General features: G+C 39.9%; 2 protein-coding genes across 8 annotated transcripts in view; one reads left to right on the forward strand and one right to left on the reverse strand.

The window, feature by feature from the left end:
• Window positions 1-20,763, reverse strand: part of RALGPS1 (Ral GEF with PH domain and SH3 binding motif 1) — a 226,143-nt gene that overhangs the window by 194,663 nt on the left and 10,717 nt on the right. For all 7 annotated transcript variants that reach the window (XM_061603531.1, XM_061603536.1, XM_061603535.1 and 4 more), the window contains exon 2: window positions 6,692-6,777. The gene's annotated coding sequence lies outside the window, so the exon portion shown is untranslated. The remainder of the gene's footprint in view (window positions 1-6,691; window positions 6,778-20,763) is intronic.
• Window positions 15,391-16,188, forward strand: LOC133374004 (uncharacterized). Its single transcript, XM_061604525.1, has one exon. The coding sequence runs from the start codon at window positions 15,394-15,396 to the stop codon at window positions 16,186-16,188; it is 795 nt and encodes a 264-aa protein (XP_061460509.1). The 5' UTR covers window positions 15,391-15,393.

Genomic DNA, 20,763 nt, shown 5'->3' on the forward strand with positions numbered 1-20,763 from the left:
TTTCCATTCATTATCAGTGCTACAGACTGGTGTGGCGATTCTAGTTCTCACATCTTTGTTCCTCATTATACAGTCTGCATATTGTTTTTGTACAAAGACAGGCAAAGAGAAGCATATTCCTTAGATAATGGGTTATTTCTGAATCTTTCAAATGTTTCATATTGGCAAATTATTTGTTATAGCACACACAATATATTTATGAAAATAAAGTGGATTTTATATTATTAATTATTTGGAGCCAGTGTGGTGTAGTGGTTAAGGTGTTGGACTACGGCCTGGGAGACCAGGGTTTGAATTCCTGCATAGCTATGAAGCTCACTGGGTGACCTTGGGCCAGTCACTGCCTCTCCGCTTCAGAGGAAGGCAATGGTAAACTCCCTCTGAATACCACTTACCACGAAAACCCTCTTCATAGGGTCGCCATAAGTTGGGATCAACTTGAAGGCAGTCCATTTTCATTTTTTCATATCACTATCAATGTGACACTTCAACATATATATATGTATACATATATATTAAAAACTTGAAGACAAATGTTTGAAGGGCAGTATAGAAATTTTAAATTCCAACACAAGACATAGAAAATGGATGCAGGGGAAGTGGGAATTTTTTTCAGTTATACTTGTGCAGAACTCTAGTGCTAACTCAGTAGGGTAGTTCACTAGCAACAGGTGACTTGTCCCAATTCTCTGTTCTTGCTACCACCCACTTATTTGTCACCTAGGGCAAGGGGTGTGGGATTCCCACTGTCTTACAGCTCAGTGGTAGAGCACCTACTTTGCATGCAGAAGGTCCCAGGTTAATCTATAGTATCTCCAATTAGGGCCGGGAGAGACTGCCTGTCTGAAACCCTGGAGAGCTGCTGCCACTCAGTGTAAACAATACTAAGCTAGATGGATCAATGGTCTGACTTAGTATAAGACAGCTTTCTATGATCTTATGGCCTACTCAGGAGTAGGGGGACTGCCAGCAGAATCCCAAGTCTCCTGCCTGGTAACTTCAGCCCATCACCCCTCCTGATCTCCCAGGCACTTCAAACTAGAAGGGTAGCCCAACCGTTCCAAGCAAAGTGAAGAGGCAAATAGCCCTTCAGGGTATCCAGAAACCAGTACAGCCCAGAAATCCAGTTAAGCAGTTTATTTAAAATGTGTATTAAAAAGCATGGTGGGAGAGAGACAAACAGCAAGCATGCGCAATCAAAAGGAAAATAAAACACAAAACCAGAACATTGGTTGAACCGATCCTCTACTAGGGAAACTCACATAGCAAAGTGTACTCTTATGGTCACCTCTGACATTGGTAGCCTTTGGAGTTGATTGCAGGATGAGGAACAAAAGACTACAGCAACCACATTGATATTTTGGGTCTTTCATGCCCACTTTGAGTTAACATGTCACTAAGCCCAGCCAATCACAGGATGGACACAAACTTCAGGGAAGTGACTTTAATGCCTGTGGGAAGCTAGGAGATAGGGAGTCAAACTACTATCAAAGTTGTCCAACTTCCCTGACAGACAGTAATCTTTCCTCAGCTCATGTACTGGAAGGGAGACATGACCTCTTGACTTGGACATTACGGAGGATGGCAGAACTTGGGTATCTTAAAGGGACAGGCAAGGGCAATGCAGAACCATGACACAATGCATCCGTAGGCTTAGTATTACTGTTGAGTATGGAGCTAAGAGAGTTGTGCCAAAGGTTTCATGGAAAATAAGGGTGTTGAGGAAAGAAGTGACATCATTTAGGTGATCTGGGAGGCAGTTCCAGATGTAAAGGGCAGCAAAAGAGAACGAGTAATTGCGCTTGAGGGAGCAGGCAGCCTTTGGATGGCTAAGTGTGGTGAAGCAACAACTGGATAGAAAGGGGTTACTGTACGGGTAGCTTCGATATCAAGCATATATTTCTATATATGAAATGGCTGTTGCAAATAAGCCAGTCAAGTGGAAGAACTTAAAAAATATGGTTTTGATGTTAGATCCATTAAATATTCTCTTTCCTCTCCTGTGTCTGCCTCCTGACAGCATTTTTTTGTATGCGTGAAGGTTCAAATGATGAAAATAAAAGAAAATTCCATATGTGACCTTGTACCAAGTCCAGCTTGAGTTCTGGCTTTCAATGACAAAAGTAAACTAATAAAATAATACAAGGAAACATCACGGAAACCTTAATGAGAGCACCAGTTGTAAAACCAATATAACTTTTGCCAATACTAAGCAGTTGTTTCAAATAAAGAGTTCAGCTCCAGATGAATTCCCATAGCTATTAGCTATTGCGAGAACACAATGCTGGACTAGAAGGCCCTTTGACCTCATCCAGCAGGGCTCTTATGTTCTGTGATTAAATTATTATTAAATTAAATTATTAAATTACAAATAGTTAATCACAGATCAAAGTTTTATTACTCTTGCGGGGGAAGTCAGACTTTTCCACAAGTTCAAAAAAAAAAAAAAAGAGGAGGAGCTATCGTGGTGAAAGAGATAAAGGACTTAGAAGGGCACTGCACATTTGGGAAAAGCTTTTGGATGGGCAGTCCTAATAATCATAAAAGTATTTTAAATTAATGGGATGCTAGCCAAAGTTAGACAAAGATATACTGGCCTGGTTCACATGTCACACTAAGCCACACTACTGCATAGCTCAGAGAGACTATAGCCCCTCTGTTCCTCCCCAGTTGTTCTGCTGCTGTGCTGCACTGAGCTACGCCATTGCTGTAACTCATATTAGTCATCTTGTTCAGTGACATTTTTAAAAAAATCTAGTCTTAGATTTCGAGGATGCTGAAATGATAACTCGTTTATTAACTGCAGCATATATAACCACCATTCCCAACTGAAAAAAGAGTCACACTTATATTACATTGGATCGTAATGGTACAGGCTCTGATCTAGAAAGCTAAGTTAACATAGAGTAAGGGACGGAAGACAACTGAACGATTTATTTATCGAAAATTGGAATGTATTTGTTATAAACTGGAGAAAGAATGCAGCAGAATATCCAACCATGTATTTGTTTCAGGGACACTCTAAGTTGGACAGCATTGTTTTGATACATGACACTCTGGTCATTTAATTTCAAGAGGATTGTTAAATCGAAAAATCTTGTAAGCATGTGATATGTGGTTATACTGTATAATTTGCTGCTGAGAAATAAGAATTTCAAGTTCTCAAGCTTACAGAAATGTATTTCAGTATATGGTAGAATACATTTCTGATGTAGTGCCTAATGCCGAACATAGTTTTCAACAGAAGGTCAATCATTTCGCTACACTTTTATACGTTACAGTATTCAAAAGTTAATAGCTCCTTACACAAAAGCAGTATTAGAAATCCCAAGGCTTTCAAAAAGTCATATTTTTTTCAAATCAAAACAATTCTACTTCACATTTAAATCTGACGACCCTGCCAAACAAATGGTTCTGCATCCATTTGTCAAATTTTACAAAATTAGACTGTAGTTTCAGACAAACTACAAAAAGCAGAGTTCTAAAATCTTGTCTTGTGCAGCACTGCCATCTAGTGAATATCTAATAGAAGTGCTGGAACTCAATTTTCAGAAGATCACTGTTAACCTAAATCCACACAACACTTAAAAGTATTCCAAGACCAATACTAAGGGCTCATCCAGACGACTGTAAAATGTGTGACATGATAGCTTTGTGTTTTCATTATTTTTCAGTTGTCCATATGACACCGCGCACTTTTGCGCATTTTCGCGCGGTTAAATCCACTCCTGCAATACCGCAAATCATGCAATTTGCTTTTTTAAACCGGGAATCATCCGCTGTACCTTCAGGCACTCGGATGCAATACCGCGGACTTTACAGCTGTGGGCGTTTGATGGGCGGTTCTTGGGTAGTTCCCCATATCCCTTCCCTCGTTCTCAGCCAATGATGTATTTCCACTGTTGCGCATGTGTGCGAATGTCCGGGGAAACCTCGGGAAAAAGGAACCTATCAGAGCAATGGTGTGGTGCTGGGCCCCCCCCTGCAACTTCTACTGCACAGATGCAAAAAAGCGCATTTGCGCAGAAGCAGCAACAGCGGTTAATTTTTAGCCAGCCTGCAAACTGGGCAGCCGCTCAGGGTGAGATCTGCAATTGTGGTTGTTTGTAAACTTTTTCAAGGGAGAAAATATTTATCTTTGCCTAACCTCCACCTCCCACCCCTCACCACCAGCATCAAATGCCCTTCTTGAACGTATTGGTCTTTGCTTCCAGGCATCCATAGTCGAGGGAGAGGGGGGAGGGAAAAGAGAAATAGAGGCTTTCCTCTTGGATTACAGTCACTCATGCACCTTTAGTCAATTTCACTTTCCTGCCTGCAAGGCTACTCTCTCTGAGTCTTGTCAATTTCAACCACAGCCTGCAGGTTCTGCACAGCCCAGCTGAGCTGAAAAACATACAGTCACTTTTGCGAAATATCGCAAATACAAGCAAAAAACCCACAGGAATTACTGGCATATAAGTGGTTTGCTAGAGCGTCTCAGCCATCCGCAACCATAGAGACTGGTGGTCTACCTTCCTAGACATGACACATCGTTACTTGCTGTTCTGGATAAATAAGTGGAATTGCAATCATGTGTATCTCCAGAAACGTTAAAGGTAGAAAAGCATACAGTCGGTTTTGCAAAATATTGCAAATACAAACAAGCAAAAATACAGGAATTATAGGCATATAAGTGGTTTGCATGTTTCTTTTATCAGAGGGAACACCGCAAAGCCTGTGCTGGTTGCTGCAGTGCAGATTGACACAGCAGCACGTGGGGCTGTTTGCCCGCATTCCCTGCCTGAGCCAAGAGCGGCCACCTGTGGTGGTGGGGGGCTGTTCGCTTCCCTCAGGGGCAGCATTCCTGCTGCCGAGCTGCATAACGGTCCAGTGCTGAACCCTGCAGTGAATGAGCCCAAGGGTTATGGGGGGATTCGCCCGGCGATTACAAGCGCTGATCCCTTGCAATGCCCACAATCCCCCTGGATGGTCAGGGGCACCTGGAGACACCCCCCAGGCCGGCCCTGCTCCAGAGTGGTGAGCGACAAGGAACTCCATTACAGCCACTACTACCAAACCATCAGGAAATTCAAACTTTCGCGCTCGTACGTTCAAGCGCATGCGCCTTGTGCTTTGTTGCAAAGGGGGAGAGGAGCATACATCATATTTCTGCGGACCAATTGTGGGAGTGTTATGGGCGGAGCTGGGAAAAAGCGAGAAGAAGTACAGGTCCTCTCGCTGCGTGTGTGGGCGCAAAAAAAGCGGTTTTTTTATTGGGAAAGAGCAAACAAACAGGCAAAGTGAGGACTGTCAGATGACAAACCGGATATGGAAAACGTGGATTATCCTGCTCCGTTTGGATGAGCCCTAAGAGGATTCCTTCATGCTTCAACACAAATGTAGAGGTGCAATGTGTTCTGTACTCCATTTTCAATGCTCACAGACTCAATTTTAGTTGTTCTTCTAAGGCTTCACGCTTGTGACTGGGGGCAGCAGGGACAGCATCAGAAAACACTTTCCTCGCGTTAATAGGCCATTGATTTATAGTGAGGGGATTTGAGAGACAAAGCCAGTATTATTGTTTTCATTTTCTTGGTACATTATTATTTATTAAACTTATATCCCACCCTTCCTCCCAAAACAAGCCCAGGGTAGCAGATTCTAGTGTCTGGAATTGGTGGTGGGCTGGATGAGTCTGAATCCTGACAAGACTGAGGTGTTGCGGATGAGTAGTTCCTGAGTCCAGATAATTGGTTAATTGCTTACTTTGCACAGGGTCATATTATCCCAAAAGAACAGGTTTTTGTGTCTCAGGGTGCTCCTAGTTCCATTCTGTCACCAGAAACGATTAGGAGTAACTTTTACCATCTTCGGCTGGTAAGACAGCTATGGCTGTTTCTGAACCAGGACAGCCTGACCACTGTAATCCATGCGCTGGTAACTTTCAGATTGGATTACTGCATTGTGCTGTATGTGGGGTTGCCCCTCAGTTTGGCTTGGAAGCTGCAGCTGGTGCAAAATGCAGCAGCTGGACTGCTTACTGGAGTAGAATAACGATGTTACATTATACCATTACTGAAAGACTTGCACTGGCTTGCTCTTAACTAGCGGGCTACATTCAAGGTGATTGTACTTGTGTACAAAGCTCTACACAGCTTGGGACCAGGACTTAAAATAAAGCTTCCTACAGATACCACCTCATCAGGAAATTTGTTCCACATGGTATAGGAGACAGGTCTTGAGTGTGGCAGCACCTACGCTTTGGAACTCCCTCTCTATTATCTTTTTGGCACCTATTGAAGACCTTCATTTTCCAACAAGCCTTTTAACTGGAGATTTTTTATCCCAGCCTGTATCTATATTGGACTTGAAATGATTTTAAATGTTTTTATGGTTAAATTGCATCTGGTTGTCCCATGGGAAGCAATTCATAAATGAAACAAACTGGATTCCAACAGATTCTAGAAGTTCCCCATTTGATACCTCTAATGTACCAAGCGCAGAAACCTTTATGTTACTGACTAAAAGAACATACAAAATACATTTCCCTATGAAGATGTACCATATTAATATCATATACATTATTCAGGTTCTCATCTTGCAATCACATTTCAAGCCTCAGTTCAATATGATAGTCTACATGTCTCTGTATTATGCTGTAAAGCTTCTATTAATCAATTTCCTCTTCAATAGAAGCAGATTAACTTACCCATAATGTATTTTCCTTTCCAGTTTTAAGTACCAAGAATCAAACGCAAGTGAAACCTTGCAGCACATCTCTCAGAATTGACATTTCTGGAAAAGGCAGACAAAAAAAATTATTATATATAAGGCTACAGTACTATTGTATTTTTACTAGTTATTTTTTGTAAACCAGTTGGAGCAGAAATGTATATATGGAAAATGGGTATATAAATATATTGAATATTTATATAAATATATAAATACTGCTCTTGTGAAGGGTGGGTAACAAATAATAATAGGTTTTATTTTATTTAAAAGTATTTTATACACCACTTAATATTTCAAAAGACTCTAGTTTTAGAATGCTAGAACGTCTTTGCACCAGCTTCCACTCCTTGTCTACCTAGTTGTTCACTGGACCTTACTATGTTTTGACTTCAGACTGCCTTGGACCTTGTTTCTCATGCTGCCCGGGGTTTGAACATCAAACTGTGATTCTCACACTGCCTGATGCTATCAGCTACTCTGCTTATGTGTCACCTGCAGCAAGCTAGGAGACAAAATTGTGCCCTGTGGCACATGAAAACACAAGACCCATAGGGTCAAAACACTATCTCCCAATGCTGTTCTCTGAACAGAGCCCTGCGAGTAGGATCAGAATCACTGTTAAGACAGTTCTCTCAATACCCATGCCACAGAACAAGTGGGATGCCAATGGTCAATGACTGTAGACATTAAGCAGAAGCATTAGTCTCCAGAGGTGAACTAACTTCTCGCATCAAGTCCTGGGCAGTGGGCACCACTTAAAATTAAGTCCAAGGTGCCTCCCCCTCTGGTTAGTTCCATGACCAACAGTTCTAAGCCAGTCATTTAAGGTAACTAGAAGTTTTAACTCTTTGTCCCCCTCTGTTAGGAGAAAGACGGCTTTCAAATACATGAAAGGTTGTCACATAGAGGAGGGCCGGGATCTCTTCTCCATCGTCCCAGAGTGCAGGACACGGAATAATGGGCTCAAGTTGCAGGAAGCCAGATTTTGACTGGACATCAGGAGAAACTTCCTAACTGTTAGAGCCATACGACAATGGAATCAATTACCTAGAGAGGTAATGGGCTCTCAGACACTGGAGGCACTCAAGAGGTAGATGGACAGCCATCTGTCAGGAATGCTTTGATTTGGATTCCTGCATTGTGCAGGGGGTTGGACTTGATGGCCTTGTAGGCCCCTTCCAACTTTACTATTCTATGATTCAATGGATAGCAACCTAAGTTATGTTTAAGAGTAGAGGTAGATTTTGGCTCTGTTAAAATTCAGCTTTGAGAAATATGCTAATCATGTACTTTCTTTTCAATAGTATATTCCCAACATGATACAAGAGGAGTCCCCACTGCAATTTTTACGTGACCCTTTTAGCCATATGTAGAATATAGTTAAGTCAAATCCCTTGGTGTAAAACCTTTTTATCCAATGCTGCTTAAAAATGGGTATAGAGATGCTTTGTCCTAGTTACCAAATGTACCACATCATTACTTATTAACTAGAGTGAACTCCCCCACCCCCAACAACCCACTTCCTGAAAAATTAATTTACAGGGCCCAATGACCTATGTTTTAAAATCACGTGAAGAGAACATGGCTGCTGTACAAGTTTGTGCTTTGTTTTTAAATGAACACAGTGTGAATTGGTCAATAGTATTTCATCATCCAGGACATCACACACATTTTGGTGCCTTTTCAGCCTGCAAATAAAATGAGGAAGTCACAGATGAAGGCTTTCTGAACAACCTCACTAGAGAACAAATAGATCTAAAAATGAGAAATTAGATCTATATCTAATTTTACAATGTCTCATGATACAGCTTTTAAACCAATTTTCCAACATTACTGAAAACTTTAAATGTTGATGCTTCAGATCCTGAGTGGCTGAGAATTTGGTCATCTACTTTCCTGCACATATTTTTTATGTTAACATTAATATTAATTTATATTCAGGTTGGAAGAAGCATAGGCACCTGATTGCCCAAGCTCCTTGAAATGTGATGCTGGTGCCTAGAAATTTGAAAAATGTACATGAAGAGTTCAAAATATTTTCCAAACACTGCAGATTTTATGCACAAATATGTATTTCATATGTGTACAAAAAACATAGATGGCTTGCATTGCTCACTAATATAAATGGAAAGAAAGCTGTAAAATTAAGCCACCGAAAAGTTTTCACGCAGCCATTTCCCCCATTCCTTTCTTTGATTAACACAATCCACACTTTTAATGCAAAACTTCCAAGCCACAAAACACAACCATCTTACGTGTGTTTTTAAATGCATGACTAATTAATAATGTATCCACTGGGGGGAGGGAATCCTCTCCACAGGCAGTTGTGCCACTAGGATCAGACTACGAGGGCACCATGGAAGCAAACTGCTGCATTGGCAGTTTCAGTAATCAGGATGCAAACAAAGTCACCAGAGACTTGGTAATATGCAAATAAATTGTCATAATCAGTAGTCTTGCATAGCATTGAAAGCCAAATTACATAAATTGTGATTGATACATTTCTGTTTATGATGTTAATGTTTCTGACAGCTAATTCATCTGGGCTGGATTTTTAAAAAATAAAACCACCCCCTTTGTTCCCTTAACCAGTCTTCCTATATGACATGTTGCAAGAGCTGTGGAAATGCAGAAACTGGTTATGTACCTTCCAGTGAGTAATCGCTAATTCCCTTTCACCCGGAATTACTGAGCTTATGTATTGCTGGTTAGACACTATTTACCCTTCATACACATTTCTGGTTCAAGCTACACCTGAAACCTTGCTCTAAAATGAGTTGCTAGTATTAGTGTTGCCTTGCTCAGAGATCATGGCCAAACCACAGTTTAAATGCTCAGAATAGGATGGCCACTTATTCATTGCCAAGAAAAGAAAATGGAGGAAATGCATCACAAAAATAAATGAGGTCAGATTTGCACATACCAATTTATATGCATAGGTGTACACTTAGAAACAATTACTATAATGTAAGGAAAGATATGCTACATCCCACCATAGTGGATGAGACTATGGACAGGTGACCTATGTGCCTGTTCAACCAGCTGTCCAGGAGCTAACTTTTGCTGGCAACCTCAAGGCCTCTGCTCTCTCCCTTCCAGTGGTTATCTTTAAGTCAAACTTGGAAGACAGCCCCTCAAATGTAGGATTTATTTTTTATTTTATTTATTTATTTTATTTAATTACATTTCTAGACCGCCCTATAGCAGAAAGCTCTCAGGGCGGTGTACAACAAATAAAATCACAATTAAAATATGAGCAAGTGTGAAAAATATAATACAATTATAAAAACATTAAACATGATAAAAATGCAAAATAGAATTGCCATTGAGTTTATAAATTAAAATCCATATTAGGTTTAAAATTAAATTTAAAATGTTTAAAAAGCCTGGGCGAAAAGGTAGGTTTTTACCTGGCGCCGAAAAGATAACAAAGAAGGCGCCAGGCGTATCTCGTCTGGGAGGGCATTCCATAGTTCGGGGGCCACCACCGAGGAGGCCCTAGATCTAGTTGTTGATCTCCAGGCCTCTTTATGAGTTGGGACCCGGAGAAGGGCCTTTGACGTCGAGCGTAGTGAACGGGTAGGATTGTCCTTTGTAAGGTTCCTCTGTAAGGTAGGATGCATACCCACACATACTAGAGCAGGGAAGGAGAAGAGCTGGGTAGTCAGGATGTATGTCTGAAAATAACTCCTCACACTTGCCTATCTAAGGGCAACAGACATCATCCCCTTGTGTAAAGAAGTGCCAACCACTTGCTGGATCAGTGACGTGGGCCTGAAAATTTTCCAGTGCTTTATTTTTCCATAAAAATAAATATAAAACCTGTTCATAAGTTACAAAAAATGGATGCCAATTGCAAATAAATATTAGCCAAACTTGCCAGTTTCAGAGTGTTTAGCTCTGTTCACTAAATACAAGTAAAATAAGCATACTAAATTAGATCACTCTGCAGGGAAGGGATGGGGAACATCCAGCCCAGAGGTCAAATTAGGCCCACTAGGCCGGCAACATGGCATTTTTGTGCAGGCATTTGTGGCTCGTCACACCTGTCACTCCCCAAAATCATATTATTTATTTATTTATTTATTTATTAGATTTGTTAGTCACCCATCTGGCTGGTTGTCCAGCCACTCTGGGCGACGTACAGAATAAAAACATACAAATACATTAAAACATTAAAATCTCAACAGTAGTAATAAACCTAACCCACCCCAAAATATAACATCAGATGCAGAATAGGTAAAACCACAGCTGCCAAAGAACAAGTGGAAGCGTAAAGCAGGCAGTAGGACTTGCATTCAGCACTGTTTAAATTGAATTCATATACAAGTCCTGCCGCTTTCTGGTGGGCTCAGATCCACCTGAAGTCAGGTAAGTGACAGGTGGGCAGACTCACCATCCTGTCAAGAGTGGTCCATGAAGGGGTGACCAATTTTTGATCCAGACTGCCAGATAAAAATGGTGACCCATCCCTGCTCTAGGGTAGCAAGTTTCCCAATGCATCTGAAAATTTTCAATGTGCATATTATTTTTCTGGAAAGCCCATATCACTGCCCAGGAGCTAGCTTGAATCAGTCACAATGGGTAGTTCAAAGGGAAAAATGCCACAGGGCATGTCCAAGTCCTTTGGAAAGCCTAAAATAGATCTGTGAGGGCTATTACCACCACCACCAGCTGACTCTTGCATTTGCAATCAGATGGCACCATGATACCATTAATGAAGCCTGTCTTTAACAGAAGGAATATTTGAATGCATTCCATAATAGGCAGCTGGCAAGATCTGACTCCACAAACAGCAACAGGTAAAACAAAAGCCTTCCCCCCTGAGCTTAGCAGAGATTATGCAAAGAAATTATGGATGTTTGCTCTGTTAGTTATTTAAACTTGGTTTCAGCCTACTGTACTGGGCTGGTTCTGCAAAGCACCTCGGAGTCAACCAAGAGATATACAGTACGTAGAAGCTGTTGCCACATGCACTGTTGCCATGGTAGCCACAAGCAGTAACTAAAACTCAACGGGGAGAGGGGATCTATGCATACTGCTTTGAAGGAAGGAGGCTGTTGGCAAGAAAACTTGGGGTTACACCTACAAGAAATGGAACAAAGGGGGAAAAAAATAAAAAGCCATCAACACCTTTCCATTCTGAGACAGATGACAAGGTAGGCCACTTCAAAAAATTTCAAATTGAAGTAAATATTGATAACATGATTTGCTAAAAATGGAACGCATAATAGAATCATGTAATAAAGACCTATTAGTCATAAAGCAGCACAAAAACAGGGAGGAGACTATTGTATGGTAGACTTTGATATTGGATGGGGCTACTTAAGAATAATTGCAAATGGTATCAAGAAACACTATACTAAGAAAAGCCATTCTGTTAAGGCAATAAAAGTTGTATAAAACAAATCTAAAATACTGTGCAGGGTGTGTGAATAACTGTAGATCTTTTGGAACCGTTTTGGAGCAGTTTATCTACAATGCTACCATATTTATTATGCAAATATATCACTCAAAGGCATTGCACAAAGACAGCTGGACGCCATCACGAAGTTCTCTTATTTGAGCCAGTTGACATATTATTCTTAATGAGGTGGGTTACTCTGGCTGCATTTAGATGATTCTCTGAACTGCAGTGTCTCAATGCCACCGCTGTCAAGTATTCAGATGTACTATGAACATAAGCTATGATTGCAAGATCTTTCACTAAAATGGAGGGGTTGAATATTAACACTTTCAGATCTTCTTCAGTCATACAATTCTATGATTCTAGCTCCAACTACTGTATATTACACAGTATAGTATACCGAAGATGATACTGAAAAATCCTGTACTGCCTTTCTCTATTGTTTGTCTGAGTACCTCATCACACAGAACACTGGTATAAGGGAATGGGGGCAGGCTGTAAGGAAATGAGGAAGTAGCCTAACCTGGTGGCCATCCCTGCATGTTTGGTGGAAGCAAGGAAAACCGCTATGCGCACCCCAAGGTTCATGTGAAAATATTTTCTACACATTAGGAGAGAATCCTAATTGGGCCATGATCCCCCCCACACACATGGAGGAGTTCTAGGCATGCGTGTTAGTACACAGAGTACCTTATCGTGCATAAATGGTGTGACTTCCACACACATCAGTGGCAGGGGGTAGGGCTCGCTCATGTGGCCCTACAACCCCCTCACATGCTCTTTGAATGTGTGTGTGTATGAACCCCCTTTAGCATCCAGTGCCAGAGATCATTGCTCACCAGTCACCACACACTCCTACCACTAGGTTTCAGCCCTTTTGATAAAACCATCATATTTCAGGGTAGGAGGCCAGATACACTTTCAGAATCAACATCATTGTTTCTAAATAGCAACTCAGCCATTTTCACATATTCTGAAAAACTAGTGCAACCATGTACTTTCTTCCAGGCAAGACCTGGTCATATATAGTCACTGGAGAATATTAGGATGGCCGTCACTTCCCTGGGTAAGGTAGGATCAAATGAAACATGACAGTATAGCCACATTTGTTTATTCATGTTTGATGCAAGAGATGGAAATTAACGAAAAGGTGTGTGTGGCAAAAGGTAAAGAGATGCAAACCTTCCCCTCACTTTTGTGCTCCATCACTTCAAGCATGCACACGTACACACAGGCAATCACATTTTCTTCCTTCCTTCACCGGACTTCATTGGAGGTAAGCTAGCTTTCCTTTTTATTGAATGTGTGTCTGAATTAGATCAGAAAATATTGTTTTTCGTTATTTTTTTATTTTATATTTTAAAATAATATGGTTCACTGGGACTGCACAGTATTTTGTATTCTTGTTCGTATATTTTATGAAAATGTCAAATCTTTACAAAAAAGGAGAACATTAAATGCCGATTGTTAGTGTTATACAGTAGGGCCCCACTCAAACGGCGGGTTACGTTCCGGACCCCTGCTGAAAAGCAAAAACCGCTGAAAAGCATAACTCATTGAATAGAATGGCGCGCCATGCCCGGAAACCACCATAAAAGTGGAACAAGCGCTGTATGAGTGGGGCTTTAGTCTAATTGCGTCTCATTGAGACTGCCGCATTAGCGAAGCGCCATAGAGTGGCGCCCTACTGTAATGCTATTGTCTTGAGATCAAATGGTATCTTCTATAGTTGGGATATGGAATGCCTGAGTTTATTTTCCTTTAAACAGCAGACCACCATGCTATATCAAATTCCTCTGTTTCAAAAGTTGCTCTGCTTGTGCCATTAGCAGCTGCTGTTGTGAATACATCTCCTCACTGGGTTCATGGAAGTAACAGAACAGTTATTTTAATTCTAGCTTTCTGTTGTGCTCTTAAAAATCAATTAGAATAAGAAAGCAAGGAAATTAGGTTTTTAAGCATAACTTCACTTTTATATTGTCTTTTGTTTGGTAACCACCAAAATTAAAGCAAATGATAATATTCCTGCTACCCTGTGAAACATTCATAATGTTCCATCAAAAATAAATGTGCTATTAAATTTTCCTCCACAGAGTCATAGATCACCTTGTTATTATTTTATAAATTTCCCAGTAGTTTTGTTTCACTCATTCACACACACAAACGTCCCTTCTCCAGAGTATCCTTATTTAAATCTGCAGTCAATATCACAATATTTATTATTTCTATAACTCGGATAGACATTATATACTTTAGACATCAGCCAAAAAACTGATGAAATTTCACAGCAGCCTTATTGTATGTATCTGTATTTTGCTGTAAACCACCCAGAGACCTATGCTAGTCGGGCGGTATAAAAATCTAACAAACAAACAAATAAATAAATAAATAAAAGATTTAACCATTTCCTTTCACTGAGGGTAGGGATGAAAGGATCTGTCCATTTCAGTTCTCTTGGTTTCTCATTTTTCCAATCTTAAATTCAGTTTTGCAGCAATTTCTACTTTTAAAAAAATCATCATAAAATCCATTGGCATTTTAGTGTAAAGTTCTCTGAATATACATTTGATAAGCAGTTTTGACTAACATACACAGTTTGGCAAGCAAGTTCCCCAATAGAATGCATTTTACATGTTATTTTGACTAAATATATTCATTTTTATGCACGCTTCTTTCTAATATATGCAGTTCTGTAAGCCATGTTTGGCTGGAGAACTGCATCACAAAATTCTGATAAGTGAAAATTTCAAAGGGTAGTCGTGTTTCAGTTCACACATTGCAAAGTGTACACATTGCATAGATTCGCCTTTAAATGTGCAGTGAACTGAACTTCTCCCCATCCCTAACAAGGGGTTGGAAAAATCATAGTGACAGGTGCCCAAAATGAAGGGGGGAAAGTGAGAAAGGGCCTGAAGAATTTTTTCTCAGTCAAATAAATAAAGAGCTAAGTACAACCCCACAGCAAGTAGAAGAATGTAAGGGTGGCAGGGCCAACCTAGAACTGCTCTGTGGGAAGGAACAGCTCCTGCTCCAGGGGAGGCTGGTTATTTTGGGGGTTTGAGCATGTGGTTCTTGGTGTATCTTTTGTTTGATACATTCGGTTAGCTGCATTGAGGACTCTAGGTAAGAACAGGATATAAATCTACTAAATAAATAAATCAGAATGAATTACTGAAAATGATTCTCTGTCTCTTGCTGGCTCTTTTATATGGTAAGCACAATTTGTAAAATCAAACTCGTGTCTTAGTATACACTTTTTTTCCAGCAGGAACATGGACGCAACCCAAGAACTCTCCTTAGTCCCAACAGTCCAACTTCAACAGAAGTACTGGGTGACAGAAGATAGTAAAGCCAAATTGCTGATGGTTGGTGCCAAATGTTTGGATATAGTCAGTCACAGGGAACGCTATTATGATACTACTTCAGATGACTTAGCAATGGCTCAATTGTGGCTTAGTCAAAAAAATCAACAGTGGTGTCTTATATTAGAACCTCAGGAGCAAGTAGTTAAAGATAATACTGCAAACCCCGGTCCTGAGGTATGGGAGCTTTCATGCCAGAACAAAACAGAAAATGGTCAGGCTGCTAATCCTGCTCTCTACAAAAGCGCCCAAGAAAAGAGGCAAATACAATTTGAACCTAACGACCAAAATGACCACCAACATGATTTGAATAAAATGGAGAGAACATATGTATGTGCAACATCTAGCTCCGCATATAATGAACTAGTGGGGGAGAGAGAAATAATTACACATCTGGCAGACTTTCTTCACATAGATTTGAAACCTGAGGAAGAAGGTAACATCACCATGGAAGACTTTCTGCAGAAGGCTGGTATCCAGCAATACGCAAGCAATCATATTGTTAATCAAACAACATATATGCTGTGTAACCAGTACATGATTATAATTCAAAGGGATGAAAGCTCTTTGAAGGAGTCTGCAACTGTACTCTTAGATGTGGATATTTTAAATATTTGCAGAGGCTTTGAAGAAATTGAAAAGTTAGCGAATTACTTGAAATTTGAACATCAGGCAGTTCAAAGTGAACAAGAACGGTCCATTTAACAAGTAAAAAACGCAACAATATGAGGCACAAAGTCCTACAGTTTTGACTACTTTCTCAGAAATTATCTAAGGATATGATTATCAAATCACTTCAAGACATTTTATTTAAACCCAGTGCTGTGTAACACAATCTTATGCAGCTTGAAAATACAGATTTATTGCAATGACAGCAGTACAAACCGACTAATGCCAGCAGTGATCTATGAATAGCTCAGTTAACAGCTGCTGAAGGAGAGACATTCTAGAGAGCCCCAATAAAATGAACTGCTTAAGATTATTTTCAAAACTGCACAGGTGGCTACATGTTAGTTCAGTTAAATAAATAAATCCCTCAACTAACCAATCCTAATATTTTTATTTAACACAGACAAAAAACAAATACACATGTTTTCTACAGAAAGCATCTGTCTTTGGCAAACTAAAATCTCAATAACTGTGAGCAAAAGCTTAAAACCTTTTGCAATTTCTTACAACGAAACACTGACACTTGAAAGAGCTCCTGAACCTAGAATATGCACAATCGTTTAAATGTCACATTTTATTTTAAGAAGAAAATTCTATGCAACCCTTTTATTATAACTCTTCATGCAACCCTGTTCTTTCACAGCAAAATCCTTATATACCAAGAGGAATCATAGCTTGAAGCCTATGGGACAGCTGTTGGATACATGTGCAGCAAAGTCATCAATATCCCTGAAACTCTCTCCTTCATGTGCCATGATGTACAAAATGGTTTTGTTTACCTGTCGATCCTGAGTGGCTGCAAAGAATAAAAATCCATTTTATTTGCATCTTAAGAAAAGAATCCCATGACCTACTCTCCCTGTAGCATACCCCCACTCTGGAGTTAGCATTTCCTTTATTACTTTGAGCGTGTCGACGATCTCGCACTCCAGAGCTGGATTCGTGAGCATGTCATCTCCATTGAGGGCCACATAAATACATCTGGAAGAGCTGGATAAAAGCCTGCTTGCGGGCTTCCCCCAGGCACCTGGTTGGCCACTGTGAGAACAGGATGCTGACTAGAAGGGCCACTGGCCTGATCCAGCTGGCTCTTCTTATGTTCTTATGCAGGAGACGAAGCCGTGACAACTCAACCCAGAATTTCCAACAAGATCAGAAGGATCCAGTATAATTCCTACAGTATGATACCTACTATTAGAAGCTTGTAATTGCTGTTTTTTTTCTTTTTAATGTTATTTGTTATTTAGTTTTGAGAATTGTATTATTGGATTGTTGTATTGATGTATTATGTTCTATTGATGTATTGCTATATTCATGTTTTTTTAAGCCACCTTGAGGGCCTTTTGGCCATAAGGCGGGGTATAAATTTAATAAATAAATAAATAAATAAATAATAATACTTTAATAGCAATACATTGTACTTCAGCCACATTGTTATTAATAAAATCTAAAGCAGCCTTTCCCAACCGGTGTGCCTCCAGATGTTGTTGGACCACAACTTCCATCAGCCTCAGCCATTGGCAATGCTGGATGAGGCTGATGGGAGTTGTGGTCCAACAACATCTGGAGGCACACCGGTTGGGAAAGGCTGCTCTAGAGAGAGGCAGGCTGTTAGAGTTGGCATTGTTTTCACTTTGGAGACTAGAGTAACATGAGGCATTTTTGCTCGTAGGTTTAGAGAATGATTTCTGGTACTATTTCTCAAGCCATCCCTAATGAATTTGAATTAAAATTTCAGACTTCACAGTCATGTTATTGTTGCTAAATTCTAAAGAGACGCTGGAAGAAAATAACATGTCTATTTCAATGGCATCTTAACGCTGGAACAAAAAATTCTGTAATACAAAGGACTGTAATAATTTATCACTGCAGTGCAGTGCAGGGGCATTTTTTGGGATGTTATTGTAATGGGATTATTTGAACATTATAATTGGCTGTGATTTCAGCAGAGCTCAGTCTGACTTTTTGTCCTTCATTGCTATAGCTTTGAGACTGGCTGCCCATCCACATACACTATTACATTCAATTAGCTTGTTTTCCCCCAAATCAAGCCATGTACAATGGATCTTCTATGTACAACAACAAACATTCACTGTCTACCAGGCTGGTTTATCTGACAGTGCGTACATTGTCTAATACTGACTAAATATTTTTAAAGGACTAATTTCCACCTGTCATCTATAAACAATTCTATGATTAAACCTAAAGTCTTTCCTCCTAGAACCTTTTTTTGTAAAACACACCCACATACCTTTCATGGTAAGAATTCCCAGAGTTGATAAAAGTTCCATTCATGTAAAACTACCAAGATAATCCAGACAATATTCTTGCCTATGCTGAATCACCTATACAATCCACTAATTTCTGAAATATAATACTTAAATTGCCACAATACATTTCTAAAGCCTTTAGATTTAAGATTGACAGATGATGTGGCTGACTGCCAACTGCCAACTATTAACAAGGATTAATTAAAAAGATGACCCTCCATCTAGTGTAATTTTCTCTTGCCACCAGAACAAATAAAGCGAAAAGGGATTTGCCTATTTTGTTTTTCTCTCCAGTCTCCAAATATGGGTGTTACCTCTGTCCTATTCTAAAAAGATGAAAAGGTATGATCTAGCAATCTGATTTATATATGCTAAAGAGTGTGTGATCTGGACTTTATCATAGGGATACAGTATCTTCAGCAACTTCCCCAGTGGATCACAACTGAGTTTTTAAATGCAGAGAGGTAAAAAAACCGCTTTGGCAATGAGACCTGCTCTACACAAACAGCCCAACAAATGCCAATGCGTTTATCCACATCTGTATCATAGACTCTCTTTCATATCTGCTTACTAATTTCAGCCAAATATTTTATAAGTAACATATTCCCTAATTAGTATACATATTTTAGCAGCGCTATAGTCACAGCAATGTCGGGCAGGGGATAAAATATAGTGCCAGTGGCAACAGGTATTGTAACCAACTGTTCAAGACTGTTGTGTTATTTTTAGAGCTACACACAATTTGCTGTTTTGTGAATCAATTGCTTGTTAAAATGGAATTTAATAAGGAAGTACTGCACTGTGACCTGCTTTTTAACTACATCACATATTAATCTAGGGTGTTTTTCTTTATGGTCATGTCATGCTTTGGAAGATATTTTTTTTAATCTAATATTTTATTAGGAAGACTCCTGAGAACACACCAGAACCATGTGCTCTGGAATCAGAGGTCTGTACTGAACAGAGTAGAACCCATTCATACACTGAACCCATTCATTACCCAGCCCATCTGTGTAGCAAAGGCCATAATGAGAAAAGTAGGGTAGCAGAGCACAATCTCTTCCAGTAACCAAAATCTAGTTTTCTATCCATTTGCTTTAAATTACTAGTAAAGGATTAGTTAATATTGTAATCTCACTGACACAGGTAAACCTGAAGCATCTGAACCAATTCATGTTCTTCTTGTTTATTCTATGCTATAATTTATGACAGTTCATAAGCGCAGCGAAAAGTACACACCATGCTAGTTTTCTGCCAGAGAATCAAGTTTTCAGACCAGACCACAGAAGAGTTAAGAACTAGTTTCTAGATCTGAAGCTGACTTACTACAGAACACAGGCTTGTACTATCTAGCATCCAAACTTAAGAAAAATCTGAGCAACAGACACAAGTATTTATTTTTAAAACACAGAGGAAAGGGCATTAAATTAGCTGGTAATTCCCTTTAGCGCTCAGGGGAATTGGTCTCCATAGGAAGATGTATAGCAGTGAGTGTGACATATTGGATTTTTAATTGATAAAATTATTCTTTCCATAGAAAAGAGTAACAGGACCTCTGTAACGGAATAAATAGTTTATACTCTTAAAATCATTTTGGTATAGTTTAGCAGAATACCTTCTGCATAAATAATGTATATAAACTTTGCTTCTGTTTCTAATCTAAGGACAGAACTAGACATTACAACAGACACGAGGCTAGCGTCAAACAGCCCCTTGATTTCTTTTTTCTGTATAGCTAAGGATACTTATTGTGTCATGCAATGCCATCATGCTAAAACTTCTGTACCCCCACATCTTTGGCTGCCAGTTGCAAGCATGACAACATCACACATCGTGTTCCCCTACATCATGTCAGCAATTGTGCCACGGGCATCCCAAAATGTGGTTAATGTAGGTGCCTTCCAAGGCTGTGGAGTCGGTACGTCAAACCTTCGACTCCGACTCCTCCATTTTTCTACTGTCCAACTCAGACTCCTTCATAAATGGCAAATGTATATTGATTTATGTTAACATATTAATATTAAAATATTAATTTTATTTTGAAGCCGGAGTCAGTACATTTCTACCAACTCCAACTCCAACTCCAAGACTCCAACTCCGACACCACAGCCCTGGTGCCTCCACCACAAAATTTCACTGCTTTCCCACTGTTTGGTGGGCTGGGCAGCAGAGAAAGCATGAATGTGATGGGGATAGCATGAGGGATGGGGAGGGTTAATCCTTACCTCCTGCATGCATCCTCCCCATGAAAATGTGTGTCCATCCCCATCACCAGCCTAGGCCCCTACAGCATACCCACTGCAACACATGGGTCCTGTGGGGCAAAAAGATTGACCACCCC

Source organism: Rhineura floridana, chromosome 20 (genome assembly GCF_030035675.1).
Source record: "Rhineura floridana isolate rRhiFlo1 chromosome 20, rRhiFlo1.hap2, whole genome shotgun sequence".
NCBI classification, from domain to species: domain Eukaryota; kingdom Metazoa; phylum Chordata; class Lepidosauria; order Squamata; family Rhineuridae; genus Rhineura; species Rhineura floridana.